This window comes from Megalops cyprinoides, chromosome 10, assembly GCF_013368585.1.
Source record: "Megalops cyprinoides isolate fMegCyp1 chromosome 10, fMegCyp1.pri, whole genome shotgun sequence".
Classification (NCBI taxonomy): Eukaryota; Metazoa; Chordata; class Actinopteri; order Elopiformes; family Megalopidae; genus Megalops; species Megalops cyprinoides.
The window spans coordinates 18,413,389-18,440,168 of NC_050592.1; the positions used below are offsets into that span (position 1 = coordinate 18,413,389).

General features: G+C 45.4%; 1 protein-coding gene across 7 annotated transcripts in view; it reads left to right on the forward strand.

The window, feature by feature from the left end:
- nbeal2 (neurobeachin-like 2) overlaps nucleotides 1-26,780 on the forward strand; it is a 64,239-nt gene that overhangs the window by 30,935 nt on the left and 6,524 nt on the right. For 3 of the 7 annotated variants that reach the window (XM_036538087.1, XM_036538083.1, XM_036538088.1), the window contains 38 exons: nucleotides 357-463; nucleotides 1,170-1,256; nucleotides 3,051-3,134; nucleotides 3,831-3,929; nucleotides 4,303-4,937; nucleotides 5,044-5,176; nucleotides 5,585-5,704; nucleotides 6,052-6,388; nucleotides 6,560-6,642; nucleotides 7,815-7,907; nucleotides 8,509-8,680; nucleotides 8,996-9,129; nucleotides 9,747-9,906; nucleotides 10,795-10,897; nucleotides 11,300-11,453; nucleotides 11,829-11,984; nucleotides 12,412-12,571; nucleotides 12,785-12,873; nucleotides 13,385-14,083; nucleotides 14,565-14,743; nucleotides 15,349-15,505; nucleotides 15,767-15,910; nucleotides 16,300-16,623; nucleotides 18,401-18,550; nucleotides 19,616-19,773; nucleotides 20,182-20,306; nucleotides 20,693-20,813; nucleotides 21,047-21,204; nucleotides 21,474-21,607; nucleotides 22,149-22,256; nucleotides 22,480-22,575; nucleotides 22,760-22,884; nucleotides 23,043-23,183; nucleotides 23,627-23,757; nucleotides 24,687-24,796; nucleotides 24,936-25,053; nucleotides 25,957-26,054; nucleotides 26,405-26,518. In XM_036538087.1, coding sequence (XP_036393980.1) covers nucleotides 357-463; nucleotides 1,170-1,256; nucleotides 3,051-3,134; nucleotides 3,831-3,929; nucleotides 4,303-4,937; nucleotides 5,044-5,176; nucleotides 5,585-5,704; nucleotides 6,052-6,388; nucleotides 6,560-6,642; nucleotides 7,815-7,907; nucleotides 8,509-8,680; nucleotides 8,996-9,129; nucleotides 9,747-9,906; nucleotides 10,795-10,897; nucleotides 11,300-11,453; nucleotides 11,829-11,984; nucleotides 12,412-12,571; nucleotides 12,785-12,873; nucleotides 13,385-14,083; nucleotides 14,565-14,743; nucleotides 15,349-15,505; nucleotides 15,767-15,910; nucleotides 16,300-16,623; nucleotides 18,401-18,550; nucleotides 19,616-19,773; nucleotides 20,182-20,306; nucleotides 20,693-20,813; nucleotides 21,047-21,204; nucleotides 21,474-21,607; nucleotides 22,149-22,256; nucleotides 22,480-22,575; nucleotides 22,760-22,884; nucleotides 23,043-23,183; nucleotides 23,627-23,757; nucleotides 24,687-24,796; nucleotides 24,936-25,053; nucleotides 25,957-26,054; nucleotides 26,405-26,518 — 6,296 coding nt within the window. The remainder of the gene's footprint in view (nucleotides 1-356; nucleotides 464-1,169; nucleotides 1,257-3,050; nucleotides 3,135-3,830; nucleotides 3,930-4,302; nucleotides 4,938-5,043; nucleotides 5,177-5,584; nucleotides 5,705-6,051; nucleotides 6,389-6,559; nucleotides 6,643-7,814; nucleotides 7,908-8,508; nucleotides 8,681-8,995; nucleotides 9,130-9,746; nucleotides 9,907-10,794; nucleotides 10,898-11,299; nucleotides 11,454-11,828; nucleotides 11,985-12,411; nucleotides 12,572-12,784; nucleotides 12,874-13,384; nucleotides 14,084-14,564; nucleotides 14,744-15,348; nucleotides 15,506-15,766; nucleotides 15,911-16,299; nucleotides 16,624-18,400; nucleotides 18,551-19,615; nucleotides 19,774-20,181; nucleotides 20,307-20,692; nucleotides 20,814-21,046; nucleotides 21,205-21,473; nucleotides 21,608-22,148; nucleotides 22,257-22,479; nucleotides 22,576-22,759; nucleotides 22,885-23,042; nucleotides 23,184-23,626; nucleotides 23,758-24,686; nucleotides 24,797-24,935; nucleotides 25,054-25,956; nucleotides 26,055-26,404; nucleotides 26,519-26,780) is intronic. The other 4 variants (XM_036538085.1, XM_036538084.1, XM_036538089.1 and 1 more) reach the window with 4 other exon arrangements.

The following is a 26,780-nucleotide window of genomic DNA, read 5'->3' on the forward strand; positions in this document are numbered from 1 at the left end:
ATCTTAAATAGCCATTGCTTTAGATTTTAGTGGCACAGTGATTTACACCTTTTGCCTCTGTAGTGTTCTAACACCACAGAGAAAGGGTTCTGTCTTCTACCTGCCCCACTCTTCCTCTTCCCATTTTCTACCTCACCCTGTCTAGTTTTTTCATTAATATTTAGCATTAATGAATATTAGTTTCTAAAAGTATCTGAGTTGTGTTTTTATGTGTTTACCTGTGTAGAGGTGACAGTGAGTGATTAAAAGGGTGAAATAATTCACCAGAAAAATGAATGTAGAATTGAATAAATAAATGCATGCGTAAATATTTGAAGAAATTAATAAGAATAATGAATCTCCTTCTCCCTGCACAGATGCAATTCCAGAGATTCTACAGTGCCCCGACAGGCCCGTTCTCCAGGCCATCTTTCTCAACAACAACTGCTATGAGCACATCCTGCGATTGATCCAGAACAGCAAGGTACAGCCAGTCGCCTGTTTCTCTGCCTGACGACCGTCCAGAACCTCTTCTGTCTGAACCCCATCCAGAATTATGTTTATGTGTGTCCAAACCTCATTCAGGCCGTGCCTTTCTGTCTGCTTCCGGCCTGTGCATCTGTGTGTTCTAACGCTGTTGAGAACACTGTCTGGTCTGTCCAGGCAGACGCAATTCCATCCAGAATCTTGTCAGTCTGTGGAGATCCCATCCACAGTCTTGTTCATCTCTTCGTACCCCATGTCACCTCTTGAAGTGCATTCTGAAAAGCCTTTTTAATCTAGCAGCGTGGTTGCTTCACACAATGCTTCGAAGAGCAGAAGGGGCTCGTAACACAAGCTCTGTCTGTCTGTGTTTCCTGTGTGTGTTTTTTTCTCTCTGTCTGTGTGTGTGTGTGTTTGTCCCTGTCTTTCTGTGTCTTTCTCTGCATCCCTCTCCCTCTTCAGCCCCTCTGAGTGTCACGTGAAAGGGCAGGAGGGTGCTGCACTGGGGCTGTTCACTGACTCCTGCCTGTGTGATGCAGAAAGCGGATTCCTGTGTTTGTTATTGTATGACCAATTTTTCACCAACGAGCAGCAGCAGCAGCGGTGCTGAGAGGACAAGGCTGAGGTCAAGGCGACATTTTCTGTGTCTGTGTCTGTGCTGATGTTGCATCTGTCTTCCTCTCTGTCTTTGTATTTGTGTCCGGCAGCTCTATCAGAGCAACAGGACTAGGCCGGAACGTGAGGGCGTGTGTGACCTCACCACACGCTTACTCACAGAGATCGAAGTGGACCAGGTACTTTCCCCACCCCCATGATGTCAGACCCCAGCACCACATGTCTGTCAGCAGGAAAAGCATCATCTCCTCTCACTTGCAGTTTCCTCGCAAACAACGTGATCACTTCTCCCTGCTCTTTAAACAAGTAGTTCAGTCTGTGGACAGACAGTATGAATGAAACTACTACAGTCATGAGTTTTAATCTGTGCCTTCACTCTCCCGCCACATATGTACACACACATGTGCACATTACAGCAGTTTGTTCATGTTCAAACACACTTCTTACAGATTACCAATAGACAGATAACAAGTAGTGTAGTGACACTGACAGACAGTATATCATAGACAGTGACCTGGACCACACAAAGACAGTTAAGACATAACTTTTTGAAATGATATTGGCCTAATACGAAAAGGTTTTAGAATACAGTATTTCTGTTATGTTTGACTTATAAAATAATAATAGTAATTCAGCTACAAACTGAACAGCAGATGGAACCATGTGCATGTGGATTATGAATCAGCCCAGTAAGACAAAAATCTTTCAGTGAGGTTTTGAAAAAAAAATTGATTGAAAATTGAGAACATGAAATTTAGTTAATACCAAGAGAGTATTGAACTGAAAAGTCCTGCCCTCTCTGTCAGTGACAGAGGAAGAGTTTCCTGTTGACAGCAGCTGGTGTGAGACAGACATGTGGGTGACACTTTGTATTAAGGCCATATTCACTAACCATTTATAAAATGTGATTTGCATTCATTAATGTTGGTAGCATTAATTCTGTTTTGCAGTGCCTGCTATTAACATTAACATAAGTGACCTACAGTGCTTGTCCTAAAGTTGTCAGTATGTACACTTCGTACTGCAATCAATGGATGCTTATTAAACATCAAATTAAGCATTAGTTCACTTGTTTTTCAGTGTCTGTCCTTATGTCATTTGCACAGCACAGAGTGAAGTCTGTTTTTGGAAAAGCACTGGAATGAATCATTTTTAATAATAATTTAGAAGAATTCAGTAAGATATTCATGAATGGTTAATTCATTTAGACCTTAATATAAAGTGTTACCTATGTGGGTGTGTGACAGTGCATGTGCATGCTGGGCAGTAGTCAATCTTTGTACTACATTGTGCTGTACAGATCCTGGTCTGTTGATTCCCCAGTTGTGTTGTTTGTGCTTTGTGCATCCTGTGTAAAGCAATGATAAAGGTCAGTTTTGAGCCTTTGTAATTCATGATCTCTATCATGGGAGTGGATCTCTGCGGTATGGGTTGTGCTGTGGTGTGATGTCGTGTACATGGTTTGCTGTCATGTGCTATGGTGTACTGTCAGTGGAATAGGAGGTAATGAGCATGACCTGTTGGCTGTGCATGTCGTGTGACCTGTGTCCCATTACTTCAGGTGCACCTTTCTTTCTCTGCATACTAAACAGAATACAGATCTGCCAAGTGGAACCTTTTTTGTGAAGCACTCTGTATGTGGAGAATTGAAATGCAAAGGGTTCTTGGTTTATTGATTGGCTGTCTGTGGGCTATGCATTTCTTTAGGTCTGTAAGGTGATTGAGTCAGAGTTTGACCTACCCATTATTAATAAATATTAGTTAAAAGATACCTGCAGCAAAAAATGCACCAAGCCCCCCCCCCAAATAAATAATATCAATAAAAATCAAGTCTGTGATTAGCTGGTGGGTCAAAGTATGTAGCCTCTGTGCACACTTCAGTTTGTGTGTATTGGTGTCTCTTCCACCTCCTCTTCTGTTGGTGGATCCCTTCCTGTCTGTAACACGTCACGTTGCCTTGTCCCTCCGTGCAGGTTTGGGAGAAAGGGAGCGACTCCATCACAGTTCACGCCCTCAGCGTCCTCACAGCTATCATGAGCAACTCCCCCTCCGCCAAGGTACAAGCTGACATGGCATCCTTTCTTGATCCCTCCTTCTGGTCCCTCCCTTCTCTGACCCAACCCCCACCCACCCCTACACGCATTCCTTCCAAGTGTGTTGAAACGCAATTGCATTTCGCAGCTGGATCACACCCCGAGCCTCTGAAATCCGCCCCTCCTCTTTTGCAGGCACAGTGCTTTTACTCAGTTAATCCTTGACTTAAGACTTGACTGATTTTGTGGAGTAGGAGGGAGTAGACGCTTCATTTAGAGTGATGAGGCGAGGCTTGGCTTGATCCCATTTCACTGTATGCGCTCGCTTGTTTGCATTTATCAGGTAACTCGGAGCATGAAAACTGGCTCACTCTGGATCTGTGCAATCGCATCAATTTTGTTGTTCAAACACGTTCGCATGCTTGAACAGCTTAAGTAGTTCTAAATATTTTTCATGTCTGCCTAGACCTCCTTTTTGCAACTATGCTGCTTGGAGACGGACACTAGTGTCTAAATTTAGATTTTGATCTAAAAGAAAATCTTCAGAATGAAAATAAATGCCTCCAGGCATTCCAAGATAAAATGTTAAAAGGTTCATACTTGTTAGCTCCTCTTTCTCTTAATTAAGTAGTGGGTATAGATTGGGCATTTTTTGTTGGCTGCTCTTTGCTTTTTCTGATCGCTTGTTTTTGGAATGGATTCCATTTCTGTACTTACCAGGAGGTTTTCAAGGAGAGGATTGGCTATTCCCACCTGTTTGATGTGCTGAAAAGTCAAGGTCAGCCAACCAAACGGCTTCTACAGGAGTTGATGAACATGGTGAGCAGAAAACAATCTTCAGGCCTCACAGACCACCCAAGACCGTTTGAAAATATCACCAGCATTTTACTGTATCAGCATTTAACATCTGCGTTTCATGGGAATTTGAAACAAATAACAGGTTTTCTAGAAAAAGTAAGTAGGTATTTTAAAAGTGAAACCACAGTGAAAATGTTAAAGGGCCTTTGCATCCCTTAGATGCTCAGTGTGTCCAACCAAAGTCTCCCTAGGTTTTATTTTCCCGTTTCTCCTGTGTTCCTCATCATCTTTCTCCCTCCCTCTTTTTCTTTTGCTCCCTGATTCTCTCTTCATCTCTCACTCCCTCTCTCTTTCTTCCTGCCCCACTCTGCCTCTGGCGCCCTCTGTCTCCCAGGCGGTGGAAGGGGATCATTCTCACGGAGGGGCTCTGGGGATCAGTAACGACCAGCCCTTGCTCCTCCTGCTCCAGTGGCTTCCGGAGCTGGCCTCCCGGGACCTGCAGCTGCTGGTGTCCCAGTGGCTGGCGGGGGTGTGCGGCGGCTCCCGGTCCTGCCGGACCGTCGCCGTGGAAGCGGGACTGGTGGGCGCTCTGCTGAAAGTTCTGGCGGAGCCAGACCGGCTGGACCGGCAGTGCGCCGACGCTTTGCTGGGCCTCTTGCAGGACTTGGGGTCCCTCTCCCTGCGGCCCAACGAACTGAAGCAGCTGCTGCGGCTGCTGAGGACAGAGCAGGGGGCACACCCTTACTGCAGCCGCATCATCAGGGTGCTGTCCGCCATGGCGGCCCGGGAGGGGCGCAGCAGCGCCCTGCAGTACTTCGACCTCACGCCCTCCATGGCGGGCATCATGGTTCCCACCATCCAGCGCTGGCCGGGCAGCGGCTTCGCCTTCCACGCCTGGCTGTGCCTGAACGCCGAGCCCCACCCCTTGTGCTCTGAATTTTCCACCCCCACCACTCCAGGCTCTCCCATGCCCCCTGCCAGCCCTGGGACTCCTGGTATGAAGGGCCCGCGGAGGAGACAGCTCTACAGGTACCAGTGTGCGGTATTAATATGCATAACATTAAAAATAACTATGAATTTGAATATGCAATAGTATGTACCATATTAGTAGTTTATAAATACATTTCCACGGCAGCTTCTTCACAGCCAGCGGCACTGGGTTTGAGGCCTTCTTCACCACAGAGGGTGTGCTGGTGGTGGCTGTGTGCACCAGGAAGGACTACATGGCTGTGAGCTTGCTGGACTACCCTCTGACCGACTGTGCATGGGTGAGCTACAGAGCGAGCACAGAATCCACATACAGTATTCAAACAGACAGACTGGAGAGATTACCATATGGTATGCACTCTTTGTGCTTATTGCATAGCACTGTAGCAATACATCTAACTAAGGTAATAGGTGAAGTACATTGTTTGTAACCAGAAGGTTGCAGGTTGAAATCCCAAGTAAGACATTGGCGTAGTCCCTTGAGCAGTGCTTAGTGCTTAAGTACGTAAACTGAATTACTTTGCTTAATTTTCAGCTACATATGGCTAAAATGTAACCTAAGTAGTGAATGAGTAGCATAATATAATGAACAGAGCATGAACCCTACCCATTTAGTTGACTACAGCTGAGGGTGTCTCTCAAGCACTTAGTGACTGAGAAATAATGTTGATGTCTTTCTCCACCTCCAGCACTCAGTGGGCATTGTCCACATTCCTGGGCGGCGGCCTTTTGGTCAGAACCTGGTCACTATATATGTGGATGGAGATCAGCGCATGACTGCACAGCTACGCTTTCCCTCGCTCAATGAGGTGAGAGAGAGTGAGAGGGGTGTAGAGGAAGGAGAGAAATGGGGAAGAAAAGAGAAGGAGGAAGAGGCAGGGGTGGAGGAGAGCGTGGAAGTGGGAACTAGAGAAGAGAGAGGGAGAGAGAGGAGCAGAGAGGAAGATGAAAAAGAGGAAAGGGCAAAGTTCAGGTTCTTTGTTGAGCAAGCATGGAGAGGATTGGTGTATCCTCATTGGAGCAAGGAGCTATTGTCTCAGAAGTACTGAATTCCTCCGTTGCTCTCAGCTCTTAGGTAATTAAACTTGCACAATAACGTAATAAAGCTGAACTGTGTGTGACCCCCACTCCCCTCCCACCCCACCTGTCCTCCCAGGCTTTCACTTCCTGCTGCATCGGGTCAGCAGGCCACCGCACAACCACCACCACTTCCCCAACCCTGCCGCTCCCCTCCCACATGTCCCCAGAGCTGCCCTTTCCCGCCCACGCCGCGCCCCTCACACGCTCCCAGTCCTTCCCCGCCTCCTTCGCTCCGGGCCGCTGGGGCTCCTCGGGGCCCCCTTCCCCCCGCGACGCCCCCGTGCACACCATCCCCGCCGGGCTGCAGGACACAGAGTGGGGGACGCCCACCTCGCTGGAGGGACTCCTGGGAATGGCCTTCATCTGCCACGAGGCCCTGCAGCCCACGCACACACGGGCGCTGTATGCAGCAGGTACGGCTCCCCTGAAATACACCGTCCTGTTTCAAACCCTTTCAAAGAAACTCACATATGCCTGAAGGAAGTCAGGTGATGATGCAACAAAGTGATAGTGGGTATGGCCTGGGTGGGAAGGCTAACATAAAGTGGTATTCAGACTTCTTTCTTCTGCTCTGTCCTTTGTAGGACCCAACAATGTGCCGCTCTTCAAACCAGATGGAGAGCTGTCTGACCTCAACAGCAAATTGCTGTTGTACTACACACCACAGGTAGGGTGTGCTCATAGACAAGCCACTTTGAAATTCAACTCCTTAGCACAGACACAGCTAACTCCGCTCCCCGAAGGCTGCAGACTGGATTTAGTCATTTCCCTCCTCTAAATTGTTTCATTTCAGTCATTACTTGAATAGAAAGTCACCTCACCTGGAGTTCCAGGTGTAAATTGGACACTTACTGAAAAGTGCCAAGATGCAGGGTTCTGGCCCTCCAGTACTGGAATTGCCCAAATCTGCTGCGTTCTCCTAAACTTAACACACATAAATCCCAAAGCACAGGACATTTAATGATGTGATCAATCAGTGAATGTCTTGGGGGGAAAAATACAGCCACTGTCAATTTATCACTGGTGATATGCATAAACAAAAAACATATTTTGCAAATATTGCTGATATTTTGTACTTTTAATTGTTTTAAAATTCAGCTGGTATCGTAATGGTTTTTGTAGTGTCAGCCAGAATTATTGAGTTATACCTAATGTTTAGCATTGGCAGAATTCAATTTGAAAAAATGGAATGATGAAGTGGCCATTTTCACACATCGTGATTAAAAACATGCTAATATTGCATTTAATGGGTCAAACGGTATCTCTCTGTCCTTGCTAATTTCCGTTGTCCAGTTCTCTGTCTGGCCACCAAATTGTTCCGTGCATTATCAAGACCCTTGTATCCCTCCCACCCTTTGACATAGCTGACCTTCCTGAAGGATAGCATTATGGATGAAGGTTTGATGGTTCAAATTAAAAGCGCATTCACCTGCTGACCAATGATTATGTTCACCGCTCACTGAGAATGTACTGTTTCTTTTGTACTTATCATGAATCAACAGAAAAGGAAATGCTGGTATTGGGTATGACGTTTTTGAATTGGTGTTGACCTTTTAGAGTGTATTTAACATGATGGTTTAAATAGTGTCCCGATTCAGCAGAGATGTGTTGCTTAAACATGATCTTTATTGAACCGTATCACATGCCTTCTACTGTTCTCAGGGTGCTTGTTAACTTTTGATAGGTGGAATGCATTTTATGTGGGGGTGGAGATATGATAGGATAACACTGCAACAAAACAGAACACTCAGTAAAGGAATTATTAATTTAACACTGATGACATCAGTTGACTTTCTAAATGTAATATCCACAGCCTCTCTTTTGATGTGTCTTCTTCAGGCCTTTAAGAACCAGATCTGCCTGGACCTGTCTCCCAACCACTTGTATGATGGGAGACTCACTGGACACAGCGTAGTCAACTGGGACATCAAGGTCAGGCTCTCTCTTTCATCCTGCCTGCCTCACTGTGTCTCTTTAAGTCTCTCTCCTCTCTATCCAACTGCATCTGCCTTAGACCGTCTTAGCAGTCTCTCACAGCTCCTGATGCTAGGTAGGTCTCTGCACACTGCAAAATTAAATTTTAGTACCATAAATTGATGGGAGTCTGATTAAGTTCAAAGAGTTTTGGAGTATATGAAACAGTGTGTGAGGGGTGTATGGAGGAGGAGTTTTACTGTTACATTTTTGAAAATGTGAGTCTTTAGGGATGGAAAAGGTTTATTGTTTTTATTTTGGTTTTCCTTATATACTTGTCATGTCAAATTCTCATAAAATGTTTTGACTGGTTTACAAGCAAAATATCCTTGTTTTTTGTATTCCTCTTGGTTTTAAGTATATGACATTTTATGTTTGTAAATCCAAACAGCTCAGTCAGTAAAGCTATTGGGTGGGTTACACCACAAGGAGTCATAAAGTGCCACGATTTAAAGTCATTCGCACTCATAACAGATAGAAAAGCTGTGTGGCTTTGCCCTGTGTGTGTGGCACTGCTCCTGTGTTGGTCATCGTAACCCTCTCTGATTGGTCCTTCCAGGATGTCCTGAACTCAGTGGGCGGGATGGGGGCGCTGCTGCCCCTCCTGGAGCAGGTGTGCGTGGCGGAGCAGGTGGAGCCCAGGAGCCAGGAGACGGCCGACCTGCTGGGGCCTGAGCTCACCTCATCCAGGGGTCCCGCTGGCATGCTGCTGCCCCTGGGAAAGTCCTCTGGTCAGTGTGAGAGGGTTGTTGCAGTTTTGGTGGGTTGGTGTTAAGTTGTTGCCTTTTGGTGGTTGGTGTTAAAAGGTACGCCAATGTGGAGATGACATGAAAGCATTTGGCAGTGTGGGACTTTCAAACAGTGTGGCTGTGTGTCTGCATGTGTGATAGTATTATGTGAGAGTGGGTGTGTGTCTATGTGCAATGCAGTGTGTTGGAGTCTGATTGTTTGTGTGTGTGTGTGTGTGTGTGTGTGTGTGTGTGTGTGTGTAAGTCTCAGAGAGTGATTGTGTGGTCAGTGCACTGATACTGTGCCCTGTGTCTCAGAGGGGCGACTCGAGAGGAACTCCGTAGCAGCCTTCCTGCTCATGGTGAAGAACCTGCTGAAGCATCACCCTGTCAACCAGGAGAGCCTGATGCACTGCCACGGGCCTGCCATCATCGGATCCATGCTCAGCAAGGTGAATTACTGATTACTGGCACAGCGTCGGTATAACAAGTTATGCACACATAATTTAAGTAGCAGTGGTTATGCAGAGCTGCTCAGTAACTCCACACCCCCACCACACATAAACAACCTAGAGCCCAGCCTGGAGCAGAGCAAGGGCCATTACGTCTTACACACACAGGCTCACATTACACACCCCCACATACACACATGCCGTTGGTAGGGAACGGAAGGGCGGCTGGAAACCCAACAGGACGTGCTTGTGTTTGTGAGTGCGAGGTGGGGCATCCTGTGAGGAAGGCCTGCGCTTACAATGTCACTCTCACACACACACACACACACACACACACACACACACACACACACACACACACACACACACAATCAGTCATCTCACAGACAAATATGCTATCAACAATCTGTCATACACACACTCAATCAGTCATCTCATAGACACATAAACAATCAACATTCTCACTGATGCACAGACACACACACACACACACACACACACACACACACACACACACACACTGACACACAAACACATACTCCCCATCTATGTGCTTTGCTGTTTCTCTGATTGCAATCCGTGTCTGAGTTCTGTGTGGCTCTGCCGTCCACTGCCAGGTGCCCAGCTCCATGATGGACATGAACGTGCTGATGGCATGCCGCTGCCTGGTGGAGCAGGTGTCCAGTGAGGGGAACGGCCCTTTGCTCTCCCAGCTCTACCAGCACCTCCTCTTTGACTTCCGCATCTGGAGCAGCTGCCACTTTGCTGTGTGCCTGAGTAAGACCGACACCCTGCTCATCTCTATTGTTGTTCTGGTTCTCTCATTTCTTAGTCTTCTCCCAAATGTTTTGAAAGATGATTTGAAACTTGGAAGAGTTCCACTTGTCTGTTCTGACTGTGCATTGCGTGTGCAGTGTATATCGTTCTCTTGCATAGAAACAGAGGCCCAGATAAGGCCCAGGCTATGATCAGATGAGCAGACCTTCATTATTTTTTCGTTCTGTTTTATCCTTGGTCTGTCATACCAGGCAAGCCTCATTTTATTTAGCCTTTTTTGAGCATAGTTATTAAAATTTACTTTTACCCCTGTGGTTGCTTTAGTCAAATGGATGTTTTTAGTGTCATGTCTGTCTGTCTGTCTGTCTGTCTGTGTGTGCACGCACTCTTGTTAGTGCGGTAACTCATGAACACAAGCAGCTGCAGTCGTGACACTGATAACATAGATGCATCTCATGAATAGCTTGGTTGAGTGTCTGCACGGGTGACCTTGATCTACTTTTCAAGGTCATGGGGCTAGAAATAGAAAATTCTTATCAGCCTGCTGCTGATGAACAAATGCTGTTGCAGTCATGAAACTTAGATGTGTCTCGTGAATATCTTTCAGTAGTTCATTCATGGGTGACTTTGACCTACTTTACTATGACCGAAGAGTATAGTGCATCTCTTGCAAGACAGACTTAGTCTTACCCTGTACTCATTGCCATATTCATGACTATGAAGCGGGGGGTCATGGGCGTGCTCTCTTTTAAGTTATAGGTATTTCGTCTGTGGAACATTGTATAACAATGTATAACAAATCACTCTGGACGTTCAAGGTCAAGGTTTGCATATATACACTGGTTTGGTTAGTTCCATCCATTCGTAACCCTGGTTTCACGCCCTCAGGCCACGTGCAGCAGGTGTCATCAGCGATAAAGGAGAGCAAGCAGCGTACTCGCAAGAAGTACGGAGTGCAGTACATCCTGGACTCCATCCGGACACACTACAGGTAATCAGAGTTCAGGAAACGCAGAAGCGTGGCCTCTGCACGACATGCTGTGGACGCGGTGTTAATCATGACTATCGGTTGTTTCAGTGATGGACTGTTTACTCTCGTTAAGACTGATTTTGGTGTTCAGAGTAGTGGAGACAGATTGATGTTCGAATGGTTAGTTGTTGATGGATCGCGCTCTTGGATTTCCCCTTTTGACAGCCAAGCGCATACATTAATCTAAACATTTGCATGTAGAGTACTTCTCTTACACAGTGTCACTCTGTGCGTGCGTGCGTGCGTGCGTGCGTGCGTTTGTGTATGTGTGTGCGTGTGTGTGTGTGTATATATGTGTGTGTGTTCACACATTTGCATACCTGCACGCGTGCATGCGTATGTTCATGTCTGGGTGTGTTTCAGTGTGGAGAAAGACGGCAGTCCTCTCTCAGAAGAGTTGCAGACAGTGCAGACCTCTCTCTTCTCGCTTCTGAAGGACACCCTGCTGAAGCCTCCTTCCACCGAGGAGCTGCACAGTTTACTGGCATACACCATCACTGTGGGGGAAGAGCGGCAGGTGCCAATACCTCTCACCACATATTTCATTTGACACAGGAAGCAAAAGTGACTTCAAACCCCACTTTCATACAGATGTTAAGTTGTCGTCCTAAAGTAAAATAACGATTGCTTTTCAGTGAGCAGCCATAGGTGCCTTTTAGGTGTTCGAAGTATAAAGAGAAGTCACTTTCTGTAACGTCTCATAATCTTTTGAAATCACTTGTCCATTACTCTTTCCTTCCTCTTCTCTGCTTCCAACTCTCTCCAACCTCCTCTGTCTGAATCATAACTTTACCTCATTCTCTCCTCTCTCCCTCTTCTCTCTCCTCCTCACTTCCATCTCTCTTCCCTCCCTCCCTTCCATCTCTCCCCCTCTCCGTCTCGGCTGTCCCAGGTGCTCAGTGCCCTGGATATCCTGCACAGTCTCCTGAAGAGCAGCCCCCCACGGGAGCAGGTCCTGCCTGTGCTGCTGGAGTGGGGTGTGGAGCAGCTCTACTGTCTGCTTCTCAAAACCCACTTCGGGGATGCGGTTCGAGAGTGGGTTTTCCGGGTTAGTACTGTCTACGGCCAAATTATTCCCCACCCTCGCCAGACATTTCTGTGTGCAAACATGTCTCACAACTACACTGTGTCTGCTGTCACTGTGTCTCTCTCACACTCTGCTGTGTCTGCCAGGATGCGCCGATGCTTATTCACCTCCAGACTACGACATCATGACATTCACCATGTGACTCTCTCTCCCTCATGCCCCCCTTCAGTGTGCTCTCACTTTAGATTCAGTTTTTTTATTTTCTATGATTCACTTTGGATGCCTTATAAGGTTTAAGGATGGGACTAGTTTTATTATATATTTACTTCTGGGTTTATAATTTGCTTTATTGTCCTATGGTATAATTGATATGGGATAATTAATAAGGACATGTAAAGGGTTTTTATATTTACACCCCCTCTCCCTAAAAAAATGTGTTTTGCCTCAGATCCTTTACAAAGTGTTGAAGAGCGAGCGGGTGTCAGAGCGAAGCAAACAGCGCGTCAAGCTGAGAGACTCTGGCTACCTGGGCCTGGTGTGTTTCCTGGGAGACGTCCCCGTCACCATGACTACCATACGCTGTCTTTACGAGCAGGTTCTTGCAACAGGTAATCCCTGAGAGCGGGGGGATAGGCAGATAGATGGGGGTGAATGTGACAGATGAAATGGGAGGATCGCATAGGATCAAGATGAGTAGGACAAATAAACACAAGATTATAACCTGACAGAATATGTTGTGCTGGTGTTGTATAATCATTCCTTTATTACACATTTTCAATGCGGGTCTCTAAGCCGACATGCATGGACTCTCCCTCTTGCAGATCCCGCCCCTAACTTCCGGGACCTGCTGGCTGTGGTGTATTTGTCCCACCGTGCAGAACTCACAGTCCGTCTGGATGTCTGTCGCAAGGTGAGCTCCTTAAGATGTCACCGTTCAGATACTGTTTCCCCATCCCTACTGTTTCAAGGTCCCTGTATTTCTGTCTCAATATACTCTCTCTCACCTCCCAAGACACAATTTCCCCTGACCTCAGCTAGTTCCCTCTCTGAGTCTCTCTCACTTACTTCTTTCCTCTGTTAAATTAACATTTTCATTCAGAATAACATTTATTGACTTGGCAGTAAATACAATCCTCCAGTGCCAGGGCATTATATTTTCAGAAGTCAAGCTGCTTGGGCCTTCTCCCAGACTTGCTTTTAATTTTCTCTCCTTCCATGCTCCTACCCTCTCTCTCTTACTCCCCATTTTACTCTTTCTACACTCTGTCATCTAACAGTCTCTCTTTCTGCCCCATTCTCTTTCTCTCTCTCTCTCTCTCTATTTCTCTCTCTCTCTCTCTTTGTCTCTCTCTCTCTCTCTCTCTCTCTTTCTGTCTCCTCACACTGTCTAACTACCCCCTTCCCCTCTGTCTGTGTCGCAGCTCTTCTACCTGATCCACTCCAATGAGGATTATGTGAAGCAGCTGGCTCGGCAGCCTGGCTGGCAGGATATCCTGACCAAGCTGTATGTGAAGGAGTCTTACGAGTCCCGAGCAGCCAGCCAATCCGGGTCCAGCCCCAGCTCCTCTCTGGACCCGACCCGGCCACCGCTGAGGAGAGAGGACAGCCTCATGTTGGAGGAGGGACGCGTGGAGGTGTTTCTGCCCTATACATCCCCGGATGAGGAGGAGGAAGAGGAAGAGGAGCCGCCGGATATCTCGGAGGGATTCTCTGACTTCTCACCGTCTCCCTCTGGTGGAGACCAGCTTAAGAACTACAGCAACTCCCTCAATTTCAAGTCTTTTGACTCAGCGGATCAGGGTAGCCACTCGTCCTCGCTGTCCAACACAGTGGACATCCCTGCCCCTCTCACAGAGGAGGAAGGCCTGTACCACCCCTTGTCCCCATTTGGCACTTCCCCCTTTGAGCTGGAGCTCGGTGGGATGAGCCAGACAGGAGCAGGCACCAGCAACCACACTCCTGGCAGCCAGTGCGACACTCCGTCCCCTCTGGACCCCAGCCGCCCCTTCCCTGGTCTTCGGACCCGAAAGAGCTCCAGCCTGTCCAACGTGCTGGATGACACCAGCTATGGCACAGACCCACACCCTGGGGACAATGTTTCCAACACCTCCAACCCACAGGTACTGGCTAGTGGAAACTCTGTCCACAGGTCATGGCATATACCTCTGAACTAATCCCCTCAGTTAAAATTAACAGGGGCCTTGCTCTGATTTCGAACATTGTGCTCATAGTTAAAGGCCTGTGCTCTTAGGTAGCCTGGCAAATACATGGAGGGTTGTTCCCGAAAGCTCCTGTTTGTTTTATCTCTTGAAAGTGGCTTTTTGAATTTGCCACCAGTTTGCCATGATTATTGGATTTAGGTTTAACACTCATTGTTCATCAGGCCCTGAGATTGACCATAATTGCTCATCCACACACCCTATGAGCTGTGAGTGGATATCCGGCAGTCTTGACATTTTTGCCAATTTCTGTTAGATTGCATTTTAGATTACATTTTGCTTGGCAGGCACTCTTATCCAGAGTGATTTGCTCAGCCTACATGTTACTCATTTATACAGCTGGATATTCTTTCTAAATTTTTCTCTCTGATCCCTCCTCCAGCAGGCCCCTGAAGAGGAGCTGTGTAACCTACTGACCAACATCGTGTTCTCTGTGCTGTGGCGCGGGGCAGAGGGCAGTGAGGATGCCGTGTGGAGGGAGAGGGGGCAGGTGTTCTCTGTCCTCACCAAGCTGGGCTCCTCCTGCCAGCTGGTCCGCCCACCTGATGACATCAAACGCAGGTCAGAAAGACCACCAACCCTGTGTCTGGAGTCTCAGGTGTTGTTTTAAAACAAATGCAAGTTCGTAAGATCAAATATAAGACAGATAAATGTTTGTAAATTGGCATACTGATTAATCTTCTCATGTATATTTACTGATGAGATGCCTGTTACTGATTTGGCTCCAGCCTAGCCACCAGAGAGCTAGGTAAGGCTCCCACAGCAAAAGAACACAAAATGAGCACAAGGATATGAAGAAAATGACGGTCTAAATCAATTGATAACATTGCAGCATAGGAGAAATACAAAAGTAAGTGCAGATAACTGCATAACAGTAAGCAAGCACAGAGTAGGTAACAAATAACCATATTTGTTTTGACTTATACAGAGGCAGAAACCATACAAAAAGGAAACGTCAAATTAAATGTGAATGCATTCTGACAAGTGTGTGAATTATCTAAATTCAGCACAATTGAGCTATGCAGAATGAAAGAAGAGGCCATTTAAGTTCTTAAAATGCACGAACTAAACTGCATAGCACTGAGCCACGCAGACACACATATGTATTTGCATTGACATGGCTACACAGACGCGCGGCCCTCACCCTTTTGTGTCCCTTGCCACAGCCTGCTGGAGATGATGCTGGAGTCGTCTCTGTCGGACCTGCGGGACTCTCAGGGAGCCTCCCTGTCCCACTGCCCCAGCCTGGTGCGCCTGCTGCGTCTGCTGCACGACTTTCTGTTCGCCGAGGGCACCGACAACCAGGCGCTGTGGAGCGAGAAGGTGAGCGGATGGCCAAGCAGGGCTGACGGGCTAGTAGGCTGCTGTGCTTTGGTGCAGATCTTTGTCCTGTTACACTTTTTAAAGGGGTGTTGCTGGTGTTCCTCTGTTACAGACCTTTAATCGAGGTGGAATTGATGTTGATTTGTTACAGATCTTTAGGGGCTTGGTCATAGACCTTGGGGGGGGGTATTAAACGTGTTGCTCTGCAGTGTATCTCTGAGGCGGGTATAAATGTGGTATTATTGTGGTGGCTGGTTTCAGATCTTTGAGGGCGTGGTAAACCTGCTGGACAGGCTACAGGCGTGGCACAGCACCCCTGGCACCCCTGGTGCCACTGACCTCAGAGAGATGGCCCAGGTTGGGCTGCGCATCATCACTGGTTACATCCGGCAGCAGCACTCACAGGTGCGTCACTCAGGTTACATCTGGCCATCACAGAGCACAAAGTCCTAAATGCAGAGGAGCCTGGTTGTACTCTCCTAGGACCCTTAAACTGATTCTGTGGCTCTCTGCGGAGCTCATGTAAATTTTTCATATTTAAGTTTTCCAGGGATGAAAACACAAATGTAGGACAGTTGAGAAGATACTGTTGTAGTTGTCTTTTCTCTCCTCTCTGTGTTTAAACCTGTGTAGTGACCTATCTTCCTGCTCCTCTTACCTCCTCTCCTCTCCTCTTCTCCATGTGTCCTCTCCTCCTCTCCTTTTTTGTGTTTGAAGCTTAGTGGTGTTCGTTTTCTCCTTTCTCCTTTCTCCCCTGTGCTTGGACACTGACCCGTCTGTCTCCCTCCTGTCAGGTGTGTGAGATGGCCTGTGTGAAGCTCCACAGCGTGCTCCAGACCGTGCTGTGCTTGGGCTTCGAGGAGGTCTGCTTCCTGCTGGGGCGGCTGGGGGCCCCTCTTTGGCCGGCCAAAGAGGATGCGGTCTCGGCCGGCGGCCACATGGAGGCCTTCTCCCAGCTCGTGCCCATCGTTCGCACGCTGCTGGACCAGCATGCGGACCCCACCACCCTGCGCAAGCTGCTGCCCAACCTGCCGCCCACCAACGGCAGTGCCACCTTCGCACAGGACCTGCAGCTCTACTGCAGAACCCAGGAGTGGCGGGACTTCTACAAGAACCATGTCAGTTTCTGCCTCCCCTTCACTCACATACAGCAGCATGAATTAATTAACATAAAACATTAATGTTTCATGTCATTTATGGCAGAATTGTGTGCAAATTGCAGTACAGACTTAATCGATTCTTCTATTGACCATTGGGCCTGGAGAAATAATTAACCTTAATAAACTGAGACATGTGCTCTAAATTTGTTGTTACGGTAAATGATTAAAAATAAGGGAAGAAAATGCTTATTTTGAATGTCTTTAGTAGCGCAAACACACCTCCACTAGATGTTTCTTTCTTAGTTAATTTATGGTTGATTAAAGCAACTGATGTTGAATCCAAATTATTATTCTGTTAAAGTCTTAGTCAACCCTGATTAATTTACTGTTAGAACTAATGTGATTGTATGTAGTGGGCAACCAAGGCCAAGGAGTGGGATGTTGTCAAGCATAGTGTAATTACTTGCATAATTCCCTCATAATGGGAAAACTGTGTTTTTGGTGCTTCTTCCACACACATGTTTCTATCTGTTCACCTTTGAAGAGGCTTTTAAAGGCACAGCTGTTCTTTTGTGTCCTCAGTAAAATCCATTTGTATTGAACTTTTTTCTCATCAAGGGCTTGATTCTTGCTGCTTTATGCTCTACAGCACAACAGTGCCCTCTAAGGTCAAATCCACATACTCAGAAACAGAATGGTCAGGGTCTCCGATTGATCTTCCTTATCTCTTTTCTGCAATACACTTCATAAGTAACATTCAGAGTTTCGAACACTTAGTGTCTTACTGTGTTCTCTTTAAAGATCATAGTCAAACCAAATGACTACAGTCTTTGTATATGCCCTGTATTTGGTGATGGGCTTTCCCTGGTTTTCATTACAGAAGCAAATGATTTGAGGAACATTAAGCTCATATTAGTATCACCATCCTAAATAAAGGTAACAAAGGGAATGTGGTAATTATAGAGAAATAACAGGACTTTTAACACTATCAACATAGTGACAGTGTGTTTCGTTGCAATTTGTGGTGAATATATGTGATGTCATCTTTCTTCTGGTAGACATCTAAACTTGCCTTCTTTAAATTGCACAGTGCACTCTCCACTGTGAGTCAGAATTTAAATCTCTACCAAACAAGTCCTCTCCATTCCCCCCACACTGAATCTGTAGTTGAGACAAATGATCGAGACGAAAATAAGCAAGACAAATGCAACATGGAAAAAGTGATCTATCGACAGCGACTCCCTGCACGTAAAAAGGAGTTATGAAGTGAACCTAAACGGAGGTTGTTTACCCCAGGTCCAGACACGATTTGTCATGTAGCTGCGCGTGACATTGTATATCCATAAATCAGTGTTGTTTGGATAAGCAGGATAGACAAAACACTTGGTGCTTTATCTTGGCAGTTATTTGGCACTGTAGTGAGTACCATTTTGGATGCATTCTGCCCAACTCTTTGTTGGCTCATGAGCAGAAGAGACAAAGCAGGTGTGTGTGTGTTTTTATACAGTCATCTATATTACATTATGTATCAACAGACACCCTTATCCAACGGGAGTTGTATAGCTTACATTTTATATGTTTATGTTTTATGTTCCTTTTGGATAGTATAACTGGATGTATACTGAAGGAGGGTATGTACCCCGCTCAAGGATACAGCAGCAGTGACATGTACGGAATCTGAACCAAGAACCTTGTGGTTACAAATCCCCTTCCCTTCCAGTGCTGTCATCCTATGTCCACATATCTGTAAACCTGTGGTATCCTATACCTGTAATCACTGCATGTGTGTTCGCAGGTTGATCCCACTATGCAGCAGTATGAACTGGACACGTTTGGGAAGAGTCATGACCTCATGTCCAACTTCTGGAACTCCTGTTTTGATGACCTCATGAGCACCGCCCAGCGGAGGGACAAGGACCGGGCTGACTGCAAGGCTAAGTTCCAGGTGTGGCCCGGATGCACATTCTTTTCAGCCTATATTACCAACACCACAGTGCTTTCATCGGTTGTGAAAATTTTAACCCTGGATAGGACAAGAGTTGTAACCAAATTCAAAGCATGCCATAATTTCATCCAGAGCCGGTTGTGGTCCGTCCATGTACTTCATCTGTAAATTTGAGAAATAAAGACAACCTCCTGTTCAATTCAAATGTTTTGATTTGATATACTGTCCTGGTTGTTTGAGAATATCCTCTTAAATGCATTGTGCAGTTAGTATTTGTTTATTTTGTACAAAGTGTAAAAAATAGAGTTGAATTCAGATTTGTGAGAGCAGTTATAAGAACATTTTAACAAATTGTCACAATATTTGTCAGTGTTGATGTTCTTGAGAAAAGATGTTAGAAAAGACCACTCCTTCAGATTGGCATACTACCCCTGTTTAGGTTGTGTGTATATGAGGTAACAGGATGATGAAAAGCAGCCAGGAGCACTATCTATGCTTTAGATGAACATTAGACAAATATTACATGTTTAAAATAAGAAACAGTCACATGTTGTGCTTATGCCAGGAATGATAAGACTTGAAACTACAAAAGGAAAGCTGCTGTGACAACCAAGATAACAGGACCTCATCAGGCATCAAAATATGCCCTCATGTCAGTCTTATCTAACGAATATTTATAGAGACTTGGCATTCTGAAAACATAGTCTCAAAGGTCAATGTATTCATCTGGAAGTATTTATAAAAGTTTTTTTGTCCATAATGCATTTTTTAGCAAGAAGCCATACATTATATCCAAGTAAACTCAGATACAATATTTTGAACAAAAAAGGGGTAAAATTCAACTGGATTCTGCCTTGAGGATTGCAAAAAGTGAATGAATCTGTAGTATAAGAATATTTAAAAATTGTAATACTGTTTTAAATATGTTAGCCAAAGTACATTGTGGGCATATTAAATCTGAGTTATAGTCCAGGCACTGCTCGGTTACTTTGGTTTACTATAAAAAGCTAAATTGTGAATGGCTTATTTAATGGCTGTTTTGCTCATTCTTTCTCTTCTGATTAGGAGATGGTTGTTGATCCCTACCTGAAACGAGTGCGCAGTGAGACTAACCGCTACCACAGTGGTCTGAAACAGAGCAGCAGCCAGCAGAGTGTAGTGTGGCTCCACTGGAAGTCCCTGCGCAGACTGTTGACCAGTGAAAGAGGGGCCTGGGCAGACAGGTCTGTCCATCTGTCATCCTCACTGCTTCCACTTCTCTTTTTACTTGAGCAGCTTTTTATTCAGGTGCTGGCAATGCTAACCTTAAAATATTTTTCTTAGTTTTAGACTTAGTTAATTTATTTAAAAGGACATCTTGGTAATGTTCTGAGAAATTATCAGCAGTTGACCTTACATCTTTTTTTACATGTGGAATTAAGTGGAGCTTGAAATTAAGTTGTTGGAGAAAAAGTCAATGATTATTTGCAAATAAAACCAAGGAATAGAGTCTGATTGGATGTATTTTGTCATAGAATATCCTTAGGTCCCCTCTAATGCCGTGAGAGGGGGAAGTTTATTCTGTATTGCCACCTCTTTGGTAGTGTGCGATCCTTTGTGTAAGAACATGTGTATATTGTTTCTTCTTTCAGGATACAGCCTGCGGTGAAATGGAAACTGTCCAGTGCAGAGACCTACTCCAAGATGCGACTGAAACTCGTCCCAAACTACAGCTATGATCCTCATCATGAGGCTAGTGCACTGAGAGATAATATGGGTAGGTGTCCAGACGTACCCCACTCCACTTACAAAGAGAACATCTTTACCTCTCTGTCTTTGCCACTGACCTGTGTGCACATTCAGGGGCTGTTCAGTCCTTCCACTTTGCAATTTGGCCTAACATTGACTAGCAGATTGCAAATTTTAAATTTAAAGGTACAGCAGTATGAGGCTGACTAACACAGAGATCAACAAAAATTATCAGCCTTAAGTAAATGGAGCATGCCTCAATTCTTCAGTCATAGACAAATGGCAGAACTGGGGGATGGAGCTCTTTAGGTGTCTCGGTGCTTTTGAGCTTCACCTGTGCGTGTGTGTGTGTGAAAACCGTGAAACTGGAAGTGTCTTTAGAAAGGATCATGTAGGTCACGCTTTTCTGCTCAGGAGCCGATGGCCCCCGCAGCCCCACTGAGGCCCTCCCACTGGCTGTCGCCAAGGAAGCCAAGGTGAGCGACATGGAGGACGACCAGCTTGGAGATGAGGACCTCGTCTTCCTGGACAAACAGTGAGTCGCTGGGCACACCCACAACATGGTTGTTATCGGCTCAAAAAGTACAGAACACCAAAACATAGCACCACTTCGCCATTTCTAAGTCTGTCTAACTACCTGTCTTTCTAAATATCTATCTGAATTGTAAAAATGTGCTATAACAAATGAACTTGACAAAACAAACTTGACAAGCTATATGTGAGGTGGCTGGATTTGGTCACAGATATGCCACCCGATCTGTTGCTTAGGGTGGAAGGAGAGGAGGAGAGTCAGAAAGAGAAGCTGGTCCTGTCAGAGGACTGTGAGCTCATCACCATCGTTGCAGTGGTTCCGGGTCGCCTGGAGGTCACCAATCATCACATCTACTTCTACGACGGCAGCAATGAGAAAGAGGAAACTGAGGAAGGCAAGGCAGCCTCATTTTAAAAAAGTGCAGATTTTATCTCTTATTTAAGACCTTTCAGTGACTTCTCATGGCATGTAGTAACGGTTGACACTTACACGTAGCTCGGTCATGCCCACATTTGTGCAAAATGTGGTTGGCACGCATTAGCAGGAAGTGACTTTTGGTTTATAGAGTAATTCAAGTGATTACTGTCACCTTACAGGTCCGGTCAGCCTTGTGGAAAATTGTAGAAGTGAAAGAAATATAAAATCATTCTCCATATCTTCCAGGCATTGGATTTGATTTCAAGCGACCCCTCTCTCAACTCAGAGAGGTTCACTTGAGACGCTACAACTTGCGCAGGTCAGCACTGGAGCTCTTCTTCATTGACCAGGCACATTACTTCATCAATTTCAGGAAGAAGGTGAGCCTGATACCATAGTGACAGGGTTTGACATGTGACATGACATTCTTACCTTGTCTCTGAGTGTCTCTGTGCAAGTCTCTATGTCAGTTCAGTCTGCCTTTTCCATATTATATCATAGTGATGACTGGCAGCATAACAATCAGCATTGCAGAAAAAAAATGGCTCAGTAACCTTTTGATTTGAGTGTTTGACCTGACCTTCATGTGGTTGGAGGTTCAGTAACCAGCCAAATCACATCACAGATTTGGAAATCCTGATACCCGCTGCCTCCCTGCTTGTCTCTCAGCATTAAACAGAGGTGGATTCGGGGAATGACTCTTGGATAGACTGGCCTCCTGTCAGGTGGTGTGCTTGTACATCAAGCTGCTTCACACTGCATAGATCAGTACTGACTTGGGCACAGGCTTGGGTCCTCTTGCAAAAAAGCATTTTTTATTTTTGTTTTAAACTGCATGTAGTACCTTCTTCTGAGTTTATGTTCTTGTGTCTCTGCATCCATCTGCCTCCACGCCCCCTCCACCCCGACCCTTCTCCTCAGGTCCGTAACATTGTGTACTCCCGCATTCTGGGTCTCCGGCCTCCCAATCTGTTCTACTTTGGCTCTCGGTCCCCCCAGGAGCTGCTTAAGGCCTCTGGTCTCACCCAGGTACTGTTAAGCCGCTGTTGGTTTTCCACACAGTGTGGTGCACTGGTCAAAGAAGTAAACTTACCCTGCTGTGTAACCTGATAATGTGTAAAAAAACATATTTTGCCTTAGATTCTGATGATGATTTGTTTTGTCCATAATGGCCTTGAAATCCTTTTAAACTGGGTGGAGGCAATATGTGTCAGAGAGAGCAGTAACCAATAACCATTTTGTGCCTTCTCAGAGATGGGTGTGCAGAGATATCTCCAATTTTGAGTACCTGATGCAGCTCAACACCATCGCAGGACGCACCTACAATGACCTTTCCCAGTACCCTGTGGTAAGGTCTTTCATCAGTATCATTTTATTCATCTGGTTTACCCCCTTATCTAGGATGAATTACAGGCCATTTGAACATACCAGTGTGGAATATTAATTGTAAATACGTTATCAGTCAGCTGAGCTGTGTTGTGCCAGTTCTTTTTTTTTGTTTTAATCATAAATGGGTTTTTGTCTGTTTTCAGTTTCCATGGGTGCTCTGTGACTACACCTCCCCAACTCTGGATCTTGACGACCCTGCTGTGTTCAGGGACCTGTCCAAACCCATTGGTGTGGTTAACCCCCGTCACGCCCAGAATGTCAGAGAGAAGTGAGTGCAGGGTGGATCTCATAGTGCTTCATAGAGTGTTAGAAAAGGGACAGTACAATAGACATCCCTGCCGCTTAAATGAGCAATTTGTGGAGGCAGTCATTAACTAATGCGCCACAATGTGACACAGATCTCCTCACGGGATCTTGTCTCTCCAGGTATGAGAGCTTCGAGGATCCCACCGGCACCATCGAGAAGTTCCACTATGGCACACACTACTCCAACGCCGCGGGAGTCATGCACTACATGATCCGCACCGAGCCCTTCACATCCCTGCACATCCAGCTGCAGAGCGGCAGGTACCAGGCGCACAGCGGCACACACCCACACACATGCTCTATCACACTGGGTTCTGCGACTGCACGTTAAACTGTGAGAGTCTTGTTTATGGCGTCAGATTTATGTTGAGAATGTTTTATACGCTCGCAAGCATGTTTCCTGCGCTCGCGACTTTTGACATAAATCTGACACCATACTTGTTCGCTTTCCACTTTGCTAGCTGCCCTATTGACATTCCACGTGAGCTTTGCATCAATTGCATTGCAGTAGAAGTATCTTCTTGTAAGGTTTCAGCCTTTAGCTTTACCACATTTCATCTGTTACATGTCTCTTCATCTGTTAAAAGCCATTTGCTGGAAGTACCTCAACAGGACATTGTGTGTGCGAGCACTGAAGAACGTTGGCCAGCTTTCATTGTTTGCCTTCTGCTGGCGTTACTGTTTTGCCTGTGTGTCACGTCCAGGTTCGACTGCGCAGACCGGCAGTTCCACTCGGTGGCCGCGGCTTGGCAGACGCGTATGGAAAGCCCGGTTGACGTGAAAGAGCTGATCCCAGAGTTCTTTTACTTCCCAGAGTTTTTGGAGAACATGAACGGTGAGCCTCTCAGTCAGTGCTTATCACAGTTTGTGCTAACCTCTGTGCTTAAAACCATGTCAGGGAGTCGTGTCCTTCCCTTTTTACTTAGTGATTACTTACAATAGTGATCTTTACTGTAAGGATTTTTGCTGTAAGACCCAAACTATTTACATTATGCAATTATGCAAATTATTGCAATGTATGAATCTTCTCATGATGACTTTGTAAAGCTCAATTTACGTTCTACTAAATGTTCATGCACTGTCCATACATACAAATCACTATTTGATTCACTAGGTGGCAGGCGTACAGCATTCAGTGTAACAGGGAACATGACATATGGAGTCAATTAATCAGTCTTGTATACACAAAATAAAACTTATGCTATTAAATGAAATGGAGAGACCTCCTTAAATAAACAACATATCGTAGTTTGGCTGGAATAGTTGCACATTAGGTGCAGTTCAACAGTTCACTACTAGATATTAACATGTTTCATTGCTTGCTTGTTTAAATAGTGTAAACCTGTTTTTTATCCTACAGAAATGTTTCATGTGGCTTTTCAAAACTTTCCTTGTTTTGAAATATGACATTTCTCTTTGGTGCTTCACCTTGCATTTGTGTAGAGATGGACTGTGTATTCTTTCACATTGAGCTCTCCCACATACCTTCTCTTGTGTGGGGACATCATCCCATGCTCATGTTGGCATTTTACATTTTTGAGGGGGTCCTTTGGGGAGAGTAGAAGTGCAGACCATGCAAACCATCAAACAAAACAAAAACAAGCACAATGAATCACTGTTGCAACAAGAACAATAAAATAGCCACAATTTGTTTGCACACAGTAACTAAAAAAAGTAAAATGAAAAAGGGCAACCCTTGACACCATGAAAGGACAGGGAAATATATGAACTGACGTTAATTGACTCTCTGGTTGTCCGGCCCAGGGTTTGACCTGGGCAGTCTGCAAATGTCCCAAGATACTGTGACGGACGTGGTTTTGCCTCCTTGGGCAGAGTCGCGTGAGGACTTTATTAGGAAGCACAGGAAAGCTCTGGTAAGTGAAGTCTAAAACCTAAGTCCTGAACAAAACTTTGTTATGTAGTGTATGTGTAGATATGATATAGATAGATATGTGTGTGTGTGTGTGTGTATACAGTACATGGGCTTATTAATTCAGAATTTTGTGTTTACAGGAGAGCGAGCATGTTTCCTCCCACCTTCACCAGTGGATCGATCTGATATTCGGTTATAAGCAGCGAGGCCCTGAGGCAGTAGAGGCCCTCAATGTCTTCTACTACTGCACCTACGAGGGTAAGAGTTGAAGTCCTTCATTTAGAGGACTTTCAGTCTGGGAGGGCCACAACATCTGCAGGGGGCACATTCTGACTCAGCTCTTCATTGTCAAACCGCAGTCATTATTTAAACAGGAAGGAAGAGTTCCAGGTATAAATCACTGCCTAACTGAAAAGTGACTCAAAAACCTGCCTGACTCCAGCCTTCCAGGACTCAAGTTTCCCAAACCTTTCCTAATCAGGCATGCATTTCTCACACATCCACTTCCTTACGCCTTTTAACCTAGAACCAGTCAAGGCCTTCTCTTATGCTCCTCTCTTTAAGTCCCTTTATATGGAAAGCCACCTGACCTGAGAAGACTTTTCAGTGAGACTGAACATTATGAAAATTTAAACACAGGTTATGCCACATGAAGTATTTATTCAGATATGAGGTCAGCAAGGAAAACTATTCAGGTATCTGTTTACTAGGTTGACTTGCAAAAGAGCAGACACACTAAAGAAAGAATATCATCATACATTCCGTCATTGTCTAAATTCAACTCATGTCTATCTCAGTATTAATTTATGGGAAAAAGGGATCTTTTTCTCTCATTATTATTAATTAACAGTTGTTGAAAGCACATTTAAGTTGTGACTGACTCTGGGTGAATTATCATCTAGAGGACTTCAAAAGCTTTGTGGCAGGGATTCCATACTAGTAATAGCATTACCTACTGGTTTAATTCACTCCCTACTTTATTGTCCATTATGTTCAATATACCATTGACTCCTGCTGCATTAGTTTCATCACCTTTGAATGTTGAATATGTGAATCTAATCTAAATGTAAATAAATTAATGACAGAATTATTTCCTTTTGCCTGTTGAATTGCCTGATGACATCGCCCATTACACTCTTGTCCCTGCACCCCCGTCCCCAGGAGCAGTGGATCTGGACGCCATACCCAATGAAACGGAGCGCAAAGCCCTCGAGGGCATCATCAGCAACTTTGGCCAGACCCCCTGCCAGCTGCTCAAGGTTTGAGCTCAATGAGATCTACTGGGAATTGTAGTTGTTGTTTCTTGGCAGTTTGAGTCTATGTGTACAGTCCCATGTGAAGTTAGTACTTCCCCCCATCCAGTTGACTGTGTTAATTTGTGTTTCTGTATATCTTATTCTGACTGTGCCTTCTGATATGTAGCTAGTACTGATTGCTCCCTTCTTAATATAACTGGTACTGATTGTGTCCTTTTACGTTCAACTGGTGCTGACTGTCCCTCAGAATTTGTCCTTCTCAATCTGGTATTGACAGTATCCTTCTGAATATGACAATGCTGTCCCCCCTTCCCGTCTCTCCCTGCCTCGCCCTATTCCTCTGCCCTGTGCAGGAGCCACACCCACCCCGCATGTCAGCAGAGAGCGCTTCTCGTCGTCAGGCCCGCATGGACACGCTGCCGCCCAACCTGTTTGAACAGCTTAACAAACTCAAGGCCTTCGTGGAGGTGAGGAGCTCGCTGCCAACTGACTGCAGTTCCTGTCTCGAAAGATAATGTCCTAAGATTAGCATTTTCAAAAGCTTTTCTCGGAATATTATGCTATAATTTATTAAATTATTAATTTATAAATAAAACCTGCGTTATGCTTCAAAATAAACCAATGTTTTCACTCAAAAGGGATAAAATTTCACTAGAGACCTGTTTAAGGTCCATGCTCAAGCGATTAGGATTTACATTTACATTTTTGTGACTTAGCAGACGGTCTTAT